Below are 15,718 nucleotides of genomic sequence, written 5' to 3' on the forward strand. Positions count from 1 at the left end.
GTTTATTGGTATCAGTCCCTATTCTGGTTTTAGGGAATTATAGAGACTTGATCCCTGTCCTCAAGGAGGATAGGAATTTATTCTAACTACACCATCAAGCCTGTTACCTGGAAAGAGAAATTTTTGTAGAGAGGGCTTTATAGGAGGTATAAGTTCAGAGTGCTAGGGTCATTTAAAAAGCACTACTCACAGAGAAATGAAGCAAACAGGAGGCCCAAGGGGCTTCCAGAAACCCAGACCTGCAGAATATGGATAGAAATTATTAGAACTCTGTACAGCTTCTTAAATTTAGAGACAGTCTCTGGTGTGGGTTGAATTGTGTCCTTCCCCACCCCCCCGCCCCAAAACATGTTTAAGTCTTTGACCCTTGTTATTTGTGAATATGATTTTATTTGGAAATAAGGTTTTTGAAGATTTTATCCAAGTTAAGATGAGGTCATCCTGGATTAGGGTAGGTCCTGATCCGGTGTCTGGTATCTTTATAAGAGAAAGAAGAAGGAGATTTAAATACAGAGACACAGAGAGCACATATACTGAGGGAAGATTCTGGCCATGTGATGATGGAAACAGATTGGAATTACGCAGCTGCAAACCAAAGAACACAAAGGATTTTCGGCAACCACTAGAAACTAAGAAGAGGGAAAGAGGGAGCCTTCTCTCAAGTCCTCAGAGGGAGCATGGCCCTGCTGCTACTTTGATTTCAGAATTCTAATCTCCAGAACTGAGAGAGGATAAATTTCTGTTGTTTTAAACCTCTCAGTTTATATGGTAATTTGTCACTGCTGTCCTAATACATTCTTCATCTTCATTACTTTTGCTAGGCACTGCCTGGTTCCCTACAGCAATTAGCAATAAAATACTTTAAAATGCAAATGACTACTGTGCTTGCTTGGTGAGACATAACTTAAAAGAAAAACACTGGGTAGGTAAGATTTTTTGTTTTTGCATAATGGAGGAAAAGATAACCTAAAATACCCTCTCCTACAAACATATATATATATATATATATAAAAGTATATATATATATATATAAAAGTAAAGTCCCCAGGGTCCAGAAACAAAGTGCTGGAAGAAAAGAGCAATAAGCCTGCAGGCTGGTCAAACTGCTATACTGAGAGCAAGGAGATACAGGTCTCAGTAATCAAGAGGCTTGAGTTTTATTTTTTTAAATTAATTTATGTTTGGCTGCATTGGGTCTTTGTTGCTGTGCATGGGCTTTCTCTAGCTGCGGCAAGCGGTGGCTTCTCTTGTTGCGGAGCACGGGCTCTAGGGGCGCGGGCTTCAGTAGTTGTGGCTCGTGGGCTCTAGAGTGCAGGCTCAGTAGTTGGGGGTGCATGGGCTTAGTTGCTCCGCGGCATGTGGGATCTTTCTGGACCAGGAATTGAACCTGTGTCCCCTGCATTGGCAGGCGGATTCTTAACCACTGTGCCACCAGGGAAGTCCCGAGGCTTGAGTTTTAGAGGCATACAGCCTCAAGAGATGAGGTCTTGGGGTCCTGAAGAGTCAAGTGGTTAGAAATCAGATCCCTGCAATTGGCCCTTCTTTATTTAATATAATTACTAATATATTAACAATTAAAAATATGTTGATTTGATATTTACCATCTTATTATTTGTCTCATTTTTTTCTTTTTTGCTTTCTGTTGAATTGATTTTTTAAATAATTTCATTTCCCGCCTCTGTTCTATATTCTTGATTTATCAAATCTATCATTGCCTTACATTTACTCTCATGTTTTCATATTTTGCTATTATTTTATATTTTAATTTTCTAGATATTTAAAATACCCTAAGACGTTATTGTTACTGTAGATTTACCTTTTTTTGTGACTTTCCATTCCTTCCTCTCCTAGCTTCCATTGGTGGGATCATTTTCCTTCTGCCCGAACAATGCCCTTCAGTATTTATTTGAATATGGATTTGTTGAGGACAGATTCTCATAATTTTTCATATATCTGAAAACAGTCTTCATTTCACCTCCATTGATGAAGGGTAGTTTTGTCAGTTATGGATTGATTGATTGTTTGGTTTTCCCATCCCTTTGAGGGTGTAATTCCATTGTCTTCTGGTCTCTACTGTTTTTCCTTAGAAGTTAGCTATCAGACTTCTACACTTTTAAAAGGAACTTACCTCTTTGACTCCGTTTAAGACTTTCTCTTTTTGATTTTCAGTAGTTTTAATATGGTGTGCCTAGGCTTATATATTTTTTTATAATGCATACTGTTTATCCTTTTGTAGGGTTGAATCATGGCTTGATATATTTTTACCGGTTTTGTAAAATTCTTGATCAGTTCTTCTCAGACATAGGTTCTTCCCCATTCTCTCCCTTTACCCCAGAAAGTTCTCTGGTGCCATTTTCAGTCATTTTCTATCCCTTCCCCTCCAACCCTAGGCAATGACTAATGTGCTTCTTGACTTTATAGATTTGTTTTGACTTTCTCTAATGTCATATAAATGAAATTATACAGTATGTACTGTTTTGTATCTGGTTTCTTAGTATTATGTTTTTGATGTTAACTCCTATTTTAGTGTGCATCAGTATTGGTATTTCTATGGAATGAAATTCTTTTTTTTTGCTGCGCCACATGGCTTACGGGTTATTAGTTCTCCACCCAGGGATGGAACCTGTGCCCCCTGCAGTGGAAGCACAGAGTCCTAACCACTGGACCACCAAGGAATTCCCTGGTGTTTCTGTATCTATGTTTATATATTATAATTTGTTTATCCATTCGTATGTTGATTGACATTTGGATTGTTTCCAGTTTGAAGCCATTATAAATAAAGCTGCTGTGAACATTGGTATGCAATCTTTGGGTTAAGTACCTAGGAAGTGGAATTGCTGGATCACACAGTAATTGTTTGTTCAATTTTATAAGAAACTGTCAAACTGTTTTCCAAAGTATTTATATGATTTTATGTTTGCTTCAGGAATGTATGAGAGTTGCAATTCTCCATATCCTTGTCAACACTTAGAACTATTAATTATTTGAATTTTAACTGTTCTAGTGGATATTTGTATCTCTTTGTGGTTTTAATTTGTACTTTACTGGTGTCTAATGACATTGACCATGTTTTTATGTGTTCATTGGGTATTCAGGTAGTGTTCAGGATGTGTCTATCCAAATCTTTTGCCAATTTAAGAACTGGCTTGTCTTCTTTTTATTGAGATATAAAAGTTCCTTATATATGCTGTATAAAAGTACTTGGTCAATTACACATGTTCAGGATATCTTCTAGTCTGAGACTTGCATTTTCATTGTTTAATGATGTCTGTTCTAGAGGAGAAGTTTTTAATTTTGATGATGTCCAGTATATCCATTTATAATTTCATGATTGATGCATTTTGTGTCCTAAGAAATCTTTGTCTACTTCAAGGTCACAAAGATTTTCTTTCTGGGATTTATAGTTTCAGATTTTGTATTTAGATCTCTGATCTATTTTGTGTTAATTTTTGTGTGAGGGGAGGGTTAAGATTCACTTTCTCCATATGGATATCCAATGCTTCTAGTACCATTTTTACCTCTCCGAACTGAATTACCATTGATTCTGGTAAGGAAGGAGTACCACCTTTTTGAACAACCCTTCTGTGGTAACAGTTATAATCTATCGAAAAGATGGAAGTTTAACTACTTGAATAAAATGGAGAACAACCAAAAGCAGGCAGAAACTGGAGGAGTATCTGTTTGGAAAAGGGGAATGGCACTGCATGAATTTCCCATGTGTATCACATTTATTACTCCAATATGCAGGCCAAGCTAAAACTTAAATAGGATTTTCGAGAGCAGGATTTGGGGTGACTTCAGCAGCTGGAAAGTGAGTAAGGAAATGACAGAATCACAAAGGGGAGCTCTAAATTTTGTTTATAAACTCACCCATAACATCACCTGACTTCTGAACTGGGCATGCATGAGACTGTTTTCAGGCAGTCCAGGTAAATCCAAAAGACCTGAACAGATACTTCAGCTGTTGCCCGTTAAAGGAAAAACAGTTTGGTGTTTGACTTCAGCTGAGTTAACTGCTTGTTGCAATAGAAATATCAGTGTTATTCAGAGAACCACAAAATAATGCAGAATCTCTACAAATCATTCAGAATGCCCAAGATATAGTCAAAAAAATCTAGACATACAAGGAAATAGGAAAATGTGAATTTTGTCCAAGAGAAAAGGCAATAAATGGAATCTGACCTCAACACGATTGAGACATTGAATTAGAACATAAGGATTTTTTATGCCTTTTTTTTTTTTTTGGCCGTGTGACATGTGGTATCTTAGTTCCCTGCCCAGGGATTGAACCTGTGCCCCCTGCAGTGGAAGCGTGGGATCTTAACCACTGGACGGCCAGAGAAGTCCCTAGAACATAAGGATTTTAAAGCAAACATCATAAGTCTGCTCAATAATATAAAGGGAAATTTGTTGTAATAAATTAAGAAATAGGAAATCTCACCAGAGAAGTAGAAACTATTTTTAAGAAGTGGTGTGGGACTTCCCTGGTGGCGCAGTGGTTAAGAACCTGCCTGCCAATGCAGGGCACACGGGTTCGAGCCCTGGTCCAGGAAGATCCCACATGCCGTGGAGCAGCTAAGCCCGTGCACCACAACTACTGAGCCTGCACTCTAGAGCCGGCGAGCCACAACTACTGAAGCCTGTGCACCTAGAGCCCATGCTCTGCAACAAGAGAAGCCACCGCAATGAGAAGCCTGCACACCACAACGAAGAGTAGCCCCCGCTCAACGGCAACTAGAGAAAGCCTGCGCTCAGCAACAAAGACCAACTCAGGCAAAGATAGATAAATAAATAAATTTATTTTAAAAAAAGTGGTGGTGGGGAATTCTAGAGTTGAAAAAAACAGCACCCCCCACCCCCCAAATCAGTAGATGGGCTTAACAGCAGATTTGCATAACAGGAGAGTTCATGAACTTGGAGACAGACCAATAGAAATATCCAACATGAAGACAACAGAAAAAAGACTAATCAAAAGTGAACAGATGGGAACTATACTCACTATTTTGTATAAGAGAAAAGAATCTGAAAAAGAATAATATACATACATGTATATGTGTATATATATCTGAATCACTGTGCTATACACCTGAAACTAACATGACATTGTAAATCAACTATACTCCAATTAAAAAGTGAACAGAGCCTCAGTGACACATGGAACAATATCAAGATATCTAATATACACCTAATTTGAGTGCCAGAAGAAGAGGCTGAAAGAGAGGGGCAAAACAATAATAAGAATATGAAGAGACAATGAAAATTTACTAAATGAGGTGAAAGACATAAATTTACAGAGTGCAACGAAAAGCAGGACAAATACAAAGAAAATGACAGCGAGGCTTGAGATTGTAGTCAAACTGTTTGAAAACCAAGATTAAGAAAAAAATATTGAAAGCATCTAGGGTAAAATGACACATTACTTATAGAACAGAACAGTATGAATTAGCATTCATTTTTCTCATAAACAGCAGAGGCCAGAAACCAAAGGAATGATGTCTTTAAAGTATTGAGAGGAAAAAAAAAAAAAACCAAACCAAACCCTTGTTAAACCTTCATTCTCTCTTCAGCAAAAATATCTTTTGAGAATGAAGGTCAAATAAAGCATGCTTTATTTATTTATTTTTTTGGCGGCACCACATAGCATATGGGATCTTAGTTCCCTGACCAGGGATCGAACCCGTGCCCCCTGCAGGGTAAGTGCAGAGTCTTAACCACTGGACCACCAGGGAAGTCCCTAAATAAAGCATGTTTTAGATAAGTAAAAACTTAGAGAATTTTCTGCCTTCAGGTCTTCACTATAAGGAATGCTGAAGGAAGTTCTAAAATACCTTGGCACCTTTCTTGAAAATCAATCAACCTAATGTGCATTATTCTATTCCTGGACTCACTGTTCTGCTGATTTATATGGCTATCCCTTATGCTGCTACCATATACTGTTTTGAAGTTAGGTATAATAATTCTCTAAGTCTGTAATACTTAATATCTAGTAGTGTCCCTCTTTTATTTTATTTATTATTAGTCATCCCTTTTATACATATCAGTGTATACATGTCAATCCCTCTCTCCCAATTCATCACACCACCACCGCCACCCGCCGCTGCTTTTCCCCCCTTGGTGTCCATACATTTGTTTTCTACATCTGTGTCTCAATTTCTGCCCTGCAAACCGGTTCATCTGTACCATTTTTCTAGGTTCCACATATATGTGTTAATATATGATATTTGTTTTTCCCTTTCTGACTTACTTCACTCTGTATGACAGTCTCTAGATTCATCCACATCTCTACAAATGACCCAATTTCATTCCTTTTTATGGCTGATTAATATTCCATTGTATATATGTACCACATCTTCTTTATCCATTTGTCTGTCGATGGGCATTTAGGTTGCTTCCATGACCTGGCTATTGTAAATAGTGCTGCAATGAACACTGGGGGGCATGTGTCTTTTTGAATTATGGTTTTCTCTGGGTATATGCCCAGTAGTGGGATTGCTGGGTCATACGGTAATTCTATTTTTAGTTTTTTAAGGAATCTCCATACTGTTCTCCACAGTGGCCGTGTCAATTGACATTCCCACCAACAGTGCAAGAGGGTTCCCTTTTCTCCACACCCTCTCCAGCATTTGTTGTTTGTAGATTTCCTGATGATGTCCATTCTAACTGGTGTGAGGTGAGACCTCATTGTAGTTTTGATTTGCATTTCTCTAATAATTAGTGATGTTGAACAGCTTTTCATGTGCTTCTTGGCCATCTGTATGTCTTCTTTGGAGAAATGTCTGTTTAGGTCTTCTGCCCATTTTTTCATTGGATTGTTTGTTTTTTTAATATTGAGCTGCATGAGTTGTTTGTATATTTTGGAGATTAATCCTTTGTCCGTTGATTCGTTTGCAATATTTTCTCCCATTCTGAGGGTTGTCTTTTCGTCTTGTCTGTAGTTTCCTTTGCTTTGCAAAAGCTTTTAAGTTTCATTAGGTCCCGTTTATTCTTGTTTTTATTTCTGTTACTGTAGGAGGTGGATCAAAAAAGATCTTGCTGGGCTTCCCTGGTGGCGCAGTGGTTGAGAGTCCGCCTGCCGACGCAGGGGCCACGGGTTCGTGCCCCGGTCCGGGAAGATCCCACATGCCGCAGAGCGGCTAGGCCCGTGAGCCATGGCCACCGAGCCTGCGTGTCCGGAGCCTGTGCTCCGCAACGGGAGAGGCCACAACAGCGAGAGGCCCGTGTACCGCAAAAAAAAAAAAAAAAAAAAAAAAAAAGATCTTGCTGTGATTTATGTCAGAGTGTTTTTCCTATGTTTTCCTCTAAGAGTTTTAGAGTGTCCAGTCTTACATTTAGGTCTCTAATCCATTTTGAGTTTATTTTTGTGTATGGTGTTAGGGAGTGTTCTACATGTTTTACATGTAGCTGTCCAGTTTTCCCAGCACCTCTTATTGAAGAGACTGTCTTTTCTCCATTGTATATCCTTGCCTCCTTTGTCATAGATTAGTTGACCACAGGTGCGTGGGTTTATCTCTGGGCTTTCTGTCCTGTTCCATTGATCTATGTTTCTGTTTTTGTGCCAGTACCATATTGTTTTGATTACTGTAGCTTTGTAGTATAGTCTGAAGTCAGGGAGTCTGATTCCTCCAGCTCCGTTTTTTTCCCCTCAAGATTGCTTTGGCTATTTGGGGTCTTTTGTGTCTCCATACAAATTTTAAGATTTTTTTGTTCTACTTCTGTAAATAATGCCATTAGTAATTTGATAGGGATTGCATTGAATCTGTAGATTGCTTTGGGTAGTATAGTCATTTTCACAATATTGATTCTTCCAATCCAAGAACATGGTATATCTCTCCATCTGTTGGTATAATCTTTAATTTCTTTCAACAGGGTCTTACAGTTTTCTGCATACAGGTCTTTTGTCTCCTTAGGTAGGTTTATTCCTAGGTATTTTATTCTTTGTGTTGGCAATGGTAAATGGGAGTGTTTCCTTAATTTGTCTTTCAGATATTTCATCATTAGTGTATAGGAATGCAAGAGATTTCTGTGCATTATTTTGTATCCTGCAACTTTACCAGATTCATTGATTAGCTCTAGTAGTTTTCTGGTGGCATCTTTAGGATTCCCTATGTATAGTATCATGTCATCTGCAAACAGTGACAGTTTTCCTTCTTCTTTTCCGATTTGTATTCCTTTTATTTCTTTTTCTTCTCTGTTTGCCGTGGCTAGGGCTTCCAAAACTATGTTGAATAATAGTGGTGAGAGTGGACATCCTTGTCTTGTTCCTGATCTTAGAGGAAATGCTTTCAGTTTTTCACCATTGAGAATGAAGTTTGCTGTGGGTTTGTCACATACGATCTTTATTATGTTGAGGTAAGTTCCCTCTGTGCCCACTTTCTGGAGAGTTTTATCATAAATGAGTGTTGAATTTTGTCAAAAGCTTTTTCTGCATCTATTGAGATGATCATATGGTTTTTAATTCTTCAATTTGTTAATACGGTGTATCACATTGATTGATTTGCATATATTGAAGAATCCCTGCATCCCTGGGATAAATCCCACTTGATCATGGTGTATGATCCTTTTAGAGTGTTGTTGGATTCTGTTTGCTAGTATTTTGTTGAGGATTTTTTTGTCTATATTCATCAGTGATATTGGTCTGTAATTTTCTTTTTTTGTAGCGTCTTTGTCTGGTTTTGGTATCAGGGTAATGGTGGCCTCATAGAATGAGTTCGGGAGTGTTCCTTCCTCTGCAATTTTTTGGAAGAGTTTGAGAAGGTTGGGTGTTAGCTCTTCTGTAAATGTTTGATAGAATTCACCTGTGAAGCCATCTGGTCCTGGACTTTTGTTTGTTGGAAGATATTTAATCACAGTTTCAATTTCATTACTTGTGATTGGTCTGTTTCTTCCTGGTTCAGTCTTGGAAGGTTATACCGTTCTAAGAATTTGTCCATTTCTTCCAGGTTGTCCATTTTATTGGCATACAGTTGCTTGTAGTAGTCTCTTACTATGCTTTGTATTTCTGCGGTGTCTGTTGTAACTTCTTCTCTTTCATTTCTAGTTTTATTGATTTGAGTCCTCTCACTCTTTTTCTTGATGAGTCTGGCTAATGGTTTATCAATTTTGTTTATCTTCTCAAAGAACCAGTTTTTAGTTTTACTGACCTTTGCTATTGTTTTCTTTGTTTCTAGTTCATTTATTTCTGCTCTGATCTTTATGATTTCTTTCCTTCTGCTTACTTTGGGTTTTGTTTGTTCTTCTTTCTCTAGTTCCTTTAGGTGTAAGTTTAGATTGTTTATTTGAGATTTTTCTTGTTTCTTGAGGTAGGATTGTATAGCTATAAACTTCCCTCTTAGCACTGCTTTTGTTGCATCCCATAGGTTTTGGATCGTCGTGTTTTCATTGTCATTTGTCTCTAGGTATTTTTTGATTTCCTGTTTTATTTCTTCAGTGGTCTCTTGGTTATTTACTAACGTATTGTTTAGCTTCCGTGTGTTTGTGTTTTTTACGTTTTTTTTCCACTGTAAGTGATTTCTAATCTCATAGCGTTGTGGTCAGAAAAGATGCTTGATATGATTTCAATTTTCTTAAATTTACTGAGGCTTGATTTGTGACCCAAGATGTGACCTATCCTGGAGAATGTTCTGTGTGCACTTGAGAAAAAAGTGTAATCTGCTGTTTTTGGATGGAATGTCGTATAAATATCAATTAAATATTATCTGGTCTGTTGTGTCATTGAAAGCCTATGTTTCCTTATTAATTTTCTGTTTGTATGATCTGTCCATTGGTGTAAGTGAGGTGTTAAAGTCTCCTGCTATTATTGTGTTACTGTCAAGTTCCTCTTTTATAGCTGTTAGCAGTTGCCTTATGTATTGAGGTGCTTCTATGTTGGGTGCATATATATTTATAATTGTTATATCTTCTTCTTGGATTGATCCCTGATCATTATGTAGTGTCCTTCCTTGTCTCTTTTAACATTCTTTATTTTAAAGTCTATTTTATCTGATATGAGTATTGCTACTCCAGCTTTCTATCGATTTCCATTTGCATGGAATATCTTTTTCCATCCCCTCACTTTCAGTCTGTATGTGTCCCTAGGTCTGAATCTCTTGTAGATAGCATATATATGGGTCTTGTTTTTGTATGCATTCAGTGAACCTGTGTCTTTTGCTTGGAGCATTGAATCCATTCACTTTTAAGGTAATTATCAATATGTATGTTCCTATTACCATTTTCTTTATTGTTTTGGGTTTGTTTTTGTAGGTCCTTTTATTCTCTTGTGTTTCCCACTTAGAGAAGTTCCTTTAACATTTGTTGTAGAGCTGGTTTGGTGGTGCTGAATTCTCTTAGCTTTTGCTTGTCTGTAAAGCTTTTGATTTCTCCATCAAATCTGAATGAGATCCTTGCCAGGTAGAGTAATCTTGGTTGTAGGTTCTTCTCTTTCATCACTTTAAGTATATCATGCCACTCCCTTCTGGCTTGTAGAGTTTCTGCTGAGAAATCAGCTGTTAACCTTATGGGAGTTCCCTTGTATGTTATTTGTCATTTTTCCCTTGCTGCTTTCAATAATTTTTCTTTGTTTTTAATTTTTGTCAATTTGATTTGTATGTGTCTCGTCGTGTTTATCCTTGTGTTTATCCTGTATGGGACTCTGCACTTCCTGAACTTGGGTGGCTATTTCCTTTCCCATGTTAGGGAAGTTTTCGACTATAATCTCTTCAAATATTTTCTCGGGTCCTTTCTCTCTCTCTTCTCCTTCTGGGACCCCTATCATGCGAATGTTGTTGCGGTTAACGTTGTCCCAGAAGTTTATTAGGTTGTCTTCATTTCTTTTCATTCTTTTTCCTTTATTCTGTTCCGCAGCAGTGAATTCCACCATCCTGTCTTCCAGGTCTCTTATCCGTTCTCTGCCTCAGTTATTCTGCTATTGTTTCCTTCTCGTGTATTTTTCATTTCATTATTGTATTGTTCATCTCTGTTTGTTCTTTAATTCTTGTAGATCTTTGTTAAACACTTCTTTCATCTTCTCGATCTTTGCCTCCATTCTTTTTCCAACGTCCTGGATCATCTTCACTATCATTATTCTGAATTCTTTTTCTTGAAGGTTGCCTATCTCCACTTCATTTAGTTGTTTTTCTGGGGTTTTATCTTGTTCCTTCATCTGGTACATAGCCCTCTGCCTTTTCATCTTGTCTGTCTTTCTGTGAATGTGGTTTTTGTTCCACAGGCTGCAGGATTGTAGTTCTTCTTGCTTCTGCTGTCTGCCCTCTGGTGGATGAGACTATCTAGGAGGCTTGTGCAAGTTTCCTGATGGGAGGGACTGGTGGTGGGTACAGTTGGGTGTTGCTCTGGTGGGCAGAGCTCAGTAAAACTTTATCCACTTGTCTGCTGATGGGTGGGCCTGGGTTCTCTTCCTGTTGGTTGTTTGGCCTGAGGCGACCCAACACTGGAGCCTACCCAGGCTCTTTGGTGGGGCTAATGGCGACTCTGGGAGGGCTCATGCCAAGGAGTACTTCCCGTAACTTCTGCTGCCAGTGTCCTCATCGTCACGGTGAGACACAGCTACCCTCCGCCTCTGCAGGAGAGCCTCCAACGTTATCAGGTGCGTCTGGTTCAGTCTCCTCTGGGGTCACTGCTCCTTCCCCTCGGTCCCGATGTGCACACTACTTTGTGTGTGCCCTCCAAGAGTGGAGTCTCTGTTTCCCCCAGTCCTGTCAAAGTCCTGCAATCAAATCCCACTAGTCTTCAAAGTCTGATACTCTAGGAATTTCTCCTCCTGTTGCCGGACCCCCAGGTTGGGAAGCCTGACGTGAGGCTCAGAACCTTCACTCCAGCGGGTGTGCTCCTGTGGTATAAGTGTTCTCCAGTTTGTGAGTCACCCATCCATCAGTTATGGGTTTTGATTTTATTCTGATTGCGCCCCTCCTACCGTCTCACCGTGGCTTCTCCTTTGTCTTTGGATGTGGGGTATCTTTTTTCGTGAGTTCCAGGGTCTTCCTGTCGATGATTGTTCAGCAGTTAGTTGTGATTGTGGTGTTCTCACAAGAGTGAAAGCATGTCCTTCAACTCCACCATCTAGATCCTTTCAGTGTCACTCTTAGCTTCTTATGTTTCTCTAAGGCACCTTTGTGACTGTGGGCCCTTTTCCCATGTAAGTTTTAGAATCAACGTGTCAATTTCTACAAAAACCTGTTTGGGAGTACCCTGAATCTGTGTTAGACCAAAAAATTGGTAATTATCTCAGTAAGAAATATGATTTTTTCAGTCATGTGGTATCTTCTTTCATTTATTTGCATCATCTTTAAATTCTCTAGGTAGCGTTTTGTAGTTTTTCTTGTATAGGTCTTGCAGAAATTTTGTTAAACTCGTCCCAGAGTAGGTCATATTTCTTGACAATATTGCAAATTTTGTTTTCCTTTAATTTTTTGCTAATTGCTAGTATTTAAGAATGCTTTCGATTTTTGTATATTAATTTAAAATTCTGTGACCTTGCTAAAATTCACTTGGTTTACATTTACAATAATTTATCTGTGGGCTTCCCTGGTGGCGCAGTGGGATGCAGGGGACACGGGTTCGTGTCCCGGTCTGGGAAGATCCCAAATGCCACGGAGCGGCTAGGCCCGTGAGCAATGGCCGCTGAGCCTGCGCGTCCAGAGCCTGTGCTCCACAACGGGAGAGGCCACAACACTGAGAGGCCCACGTACTGCAAAAAAAAAAAAAAAAATTTATCTGTGATGTTCTACTTCTTTCTTTCCTATATGTATGTCTTTTATCTATCTATTTATCTATCTATCTATCTACCTTTATTGCATCATCTTGGACCTCCAGTATGATGTTTAATAGAAGTGATGGTACATCTTTGCCTTATTCCTGATCTTGGGGATAAAATGTTCAGTCTGTCTCCATTAAGTATGATGAAAGCTACAGCTTTTTCATAGTTGTTCTTCATCAGGTTGAGGAAATTCCCTTTCATTCCCTATTTTGCTGAGTTTTCATCACTAAGAGATGTTGAATTCTGTTGAGTGGTTTTTCTGTATCAGTTGAGGTTATATGATTTTCTTCTTTATTCCATTAATATGGAGAATTACGTTGATTTTTAACTCTGAAGCCTACTTTGCATAGCTGGAATAAACTCCATTATTATTTGTTGTTATTACTATAATCATTTTTATATTGCCAAGTTAGATTTCCTAATGTTTTGTTAAGAATGTTTGTGTCTAATTTTGGGAGAATATTATGGTTCTTTGATTTTCTTTTCCCCTGTAGTGGTTTTGTATGATTTTGGTATTGTTGGTGTCATAAAATGAGATGGAAAGTGTTTCTTCCTTTTTATTTAAAAAAAAAAGTCTGTGAGGAGTTAATGCTACTTCTTCCTTAATGTTTGGTAATATTAACTGAGTGGAACATACAGAGTTTCCATATACCCTGTGTTTCCACATATGCACAGCCTCCTCACTGTCAACATCCTGCACCCAGAGTACATTTGCTTTGATTGATGAACCTACATTGACACATCATTATCACTCAAAGTCCATAGTTTACAGTTTGTGTTCACTCTTTTTTTTTAAGTTATTTTTGATGTGGACCGTTTTTAAAGTCTTTATTGAATTTGTTACAATATTTTTTTAATTTGCCAGATATTCTTTTAGTGAGAATTATAAAAGACCAAAAACATTTTTTTTTGCAAACTGCCTCTTTTTTTTTTTAAACAAATGACTTGCTTTTAATTACAAATACTGTGTGAGACAATGCCTTCTTTTGCAAAACCAATAAATACAAGAACAAATTTTAAACATATGTGATTTGTCCAAGATATTTGGGGGGAGGAGGAGAGCCTGATTTCTTTTTCCAGTATTTAAAAAAAAAAAAATCAGTACTCCCTAACCTCACAAAGAATAAGCTTGAAGGTATGACTCAACTGGAGAAAAGAGAGAGAGAGAGAGAGAGAGATCACTTTATAACTGCTTTAAATATCTTCTGATAATTCTTCCGATGTTACCTTTCCTTTCTGAAACTCATACTTCACAAAATAGTTGAATTTAAAATATTCCTAATGAACTGATTAATGGGGGAAAAATGTATTGAACACATGTATAAATTTTACCATAAACAATTATGCATATCAAAAAGACACTAACTTTAAAAAGGTACAAAAAAAAGTGAGGAAAAACCTGAATTACAGAAAAGAAAGTCAAATTTATTTAATGAAAAACTAGAATTAATAAAAATTAGCAAATACACACAAAAAAATATACACACACAGCAGCACTATTTATTGACTCACATAGGGGAAAAGCAGTGGTCCAAGACCACTCAACATGGCTTGTCAGTTAAAGGAAAAAAAAACCCCAAACACACACACACACACACGCACACACACACACACACACTCATGCACGCACACACACACACACAAAAAAACAAAAAAACAAGAACCCAATATTTTTTAACAGTACACTCAATCTACAACAAACACAAATTCAGAATTATTTTACAATGCTTCCTTTCTTAATACAAAAGATGCCCTTCTTGGGTGTATATATATATATTTTTTTTCAGTGGTTTACTGTTGACTTATTTTTAAATATATTAGTGTTAGTACATGCAACTGTTTCCTGTATTTAACAGCCTTTCCTTTCATTTACCTTCATGTGTCTAGCTTCCACCTACCAAAAGCTTCTGGTTGGTAGGCAGACAGGTACCTTATTCTCTGTGAAACTGAATGCAACGGTGTTAAACACTGGCCAGAAAATGTTTGATTGCCATTTCAACACATGGAAATAGTTACATTGATGCCTAAATATCCATTTTCTGCAAAAAGCTGTGCAATGCTGGTGTCAAAGACTAGGCAGTCACTATTCATAATGGCTGTTGCAATTCCCTCATGAATAGATCGAGGAGTGGCTTCCCAAGTCAGTCGCCGCCTATGACCATTTAGCTCAAGTCGATAAGCAAAATTTTCAGCTTGCTTGCGTGTTCCTATCAGCTGTACAATTGCAAAGAATTGCTGGTGACCATCGTATTTTTCCTGTTTCTCCAAGACTAACATGAAGTGAAAGCCAAAACAGGACTGCATCATCACCCAGACAACAGCTCCAGGAAGATTAATGTCTGGAGCAAGGAAAACTATATCCTCTCCCTGTAGGGTTGTAATAGACTTATGCTGATGCATCAGATGCGGCATTACAGCATCCAAAGAGCCTTGCCATTTACAGGAAGCACCAGGGCACGGACAGGAATAAGGCCTTAACTCACAGAGCTCTTTGTGGTTTGCTTTTTCTGTGTGTGGCAGAGTTATTTCACATCCAGAAGAGGCATATTTACAAGGGAAAAGTACTGAATTGGCCACCTCTCCATAGCCAAGTTGCGAATGGATCCCAACAGGCCCCGGCAAGTTGGACAACATGTGAGCTTTGGGCGACAGTTGCTACAAACAAGATGGCCACTCTGACACTGAAGAATGGGTGGTAACACATAGTCAAAGCAGACCAGACACTCAAAAAGACTTGCCAAGTCATTGTTGGACGCAGTTGTGCCAGTCAGGGCAGGTACCCTCTGGGATGGTGTACACTTTGAGGTTCCAGTAGGTAATGCTGTTGCAGTCTGACGGCTCATTTACAACATTGGGGGTGAGGGATAGAGCCAACAGGTAAAGAACTCTTTACAAAGAACTCTTTGTACCCTAGAGTTCACCAGTGTTGCTGAAGCATTCATCAGTACAGTGATAAACATTATTTAAGAA

The 15,718-nt window shown here is 38.2% G+C and overlaps 1 protein-coding gene across 1 annotated transcript; it reads right to left on the minus strand.

The window, feature by feature from the left end:
* Positions 1 to 14,743: 14,743 nt before the first annotated feature.
* Positions 14,744 to 15,591, minus strand: LOC307065883 (E3 ubiquitin-protein ligase SIAH1-like; the record flags this gene model as incomplete). Its single annotated transcript, XM_079722882.1, is given in 2 exon segments — positions 14,744 to 15,327; positions 15,330 to 15,591. Coding segments are annotated over 2 exon segments (846 nt in total).
* Between the last annotated feature and the right edge of the window lie 127 nt (positions 15,592 to 15,718).

The sequence above is a fragment of the Hyperoodon ampullatus genome, assembly GCF_949752795.1.
Source record: "Hyperoodon ampullatus genome assembly, chromosome: 18".
NCBI lineage: Eukaryota > Metazoa > Chordata > Mammalia > Artiodactyla > Ziphiidae > Hyperoodon > Hyperoodon ampullatus.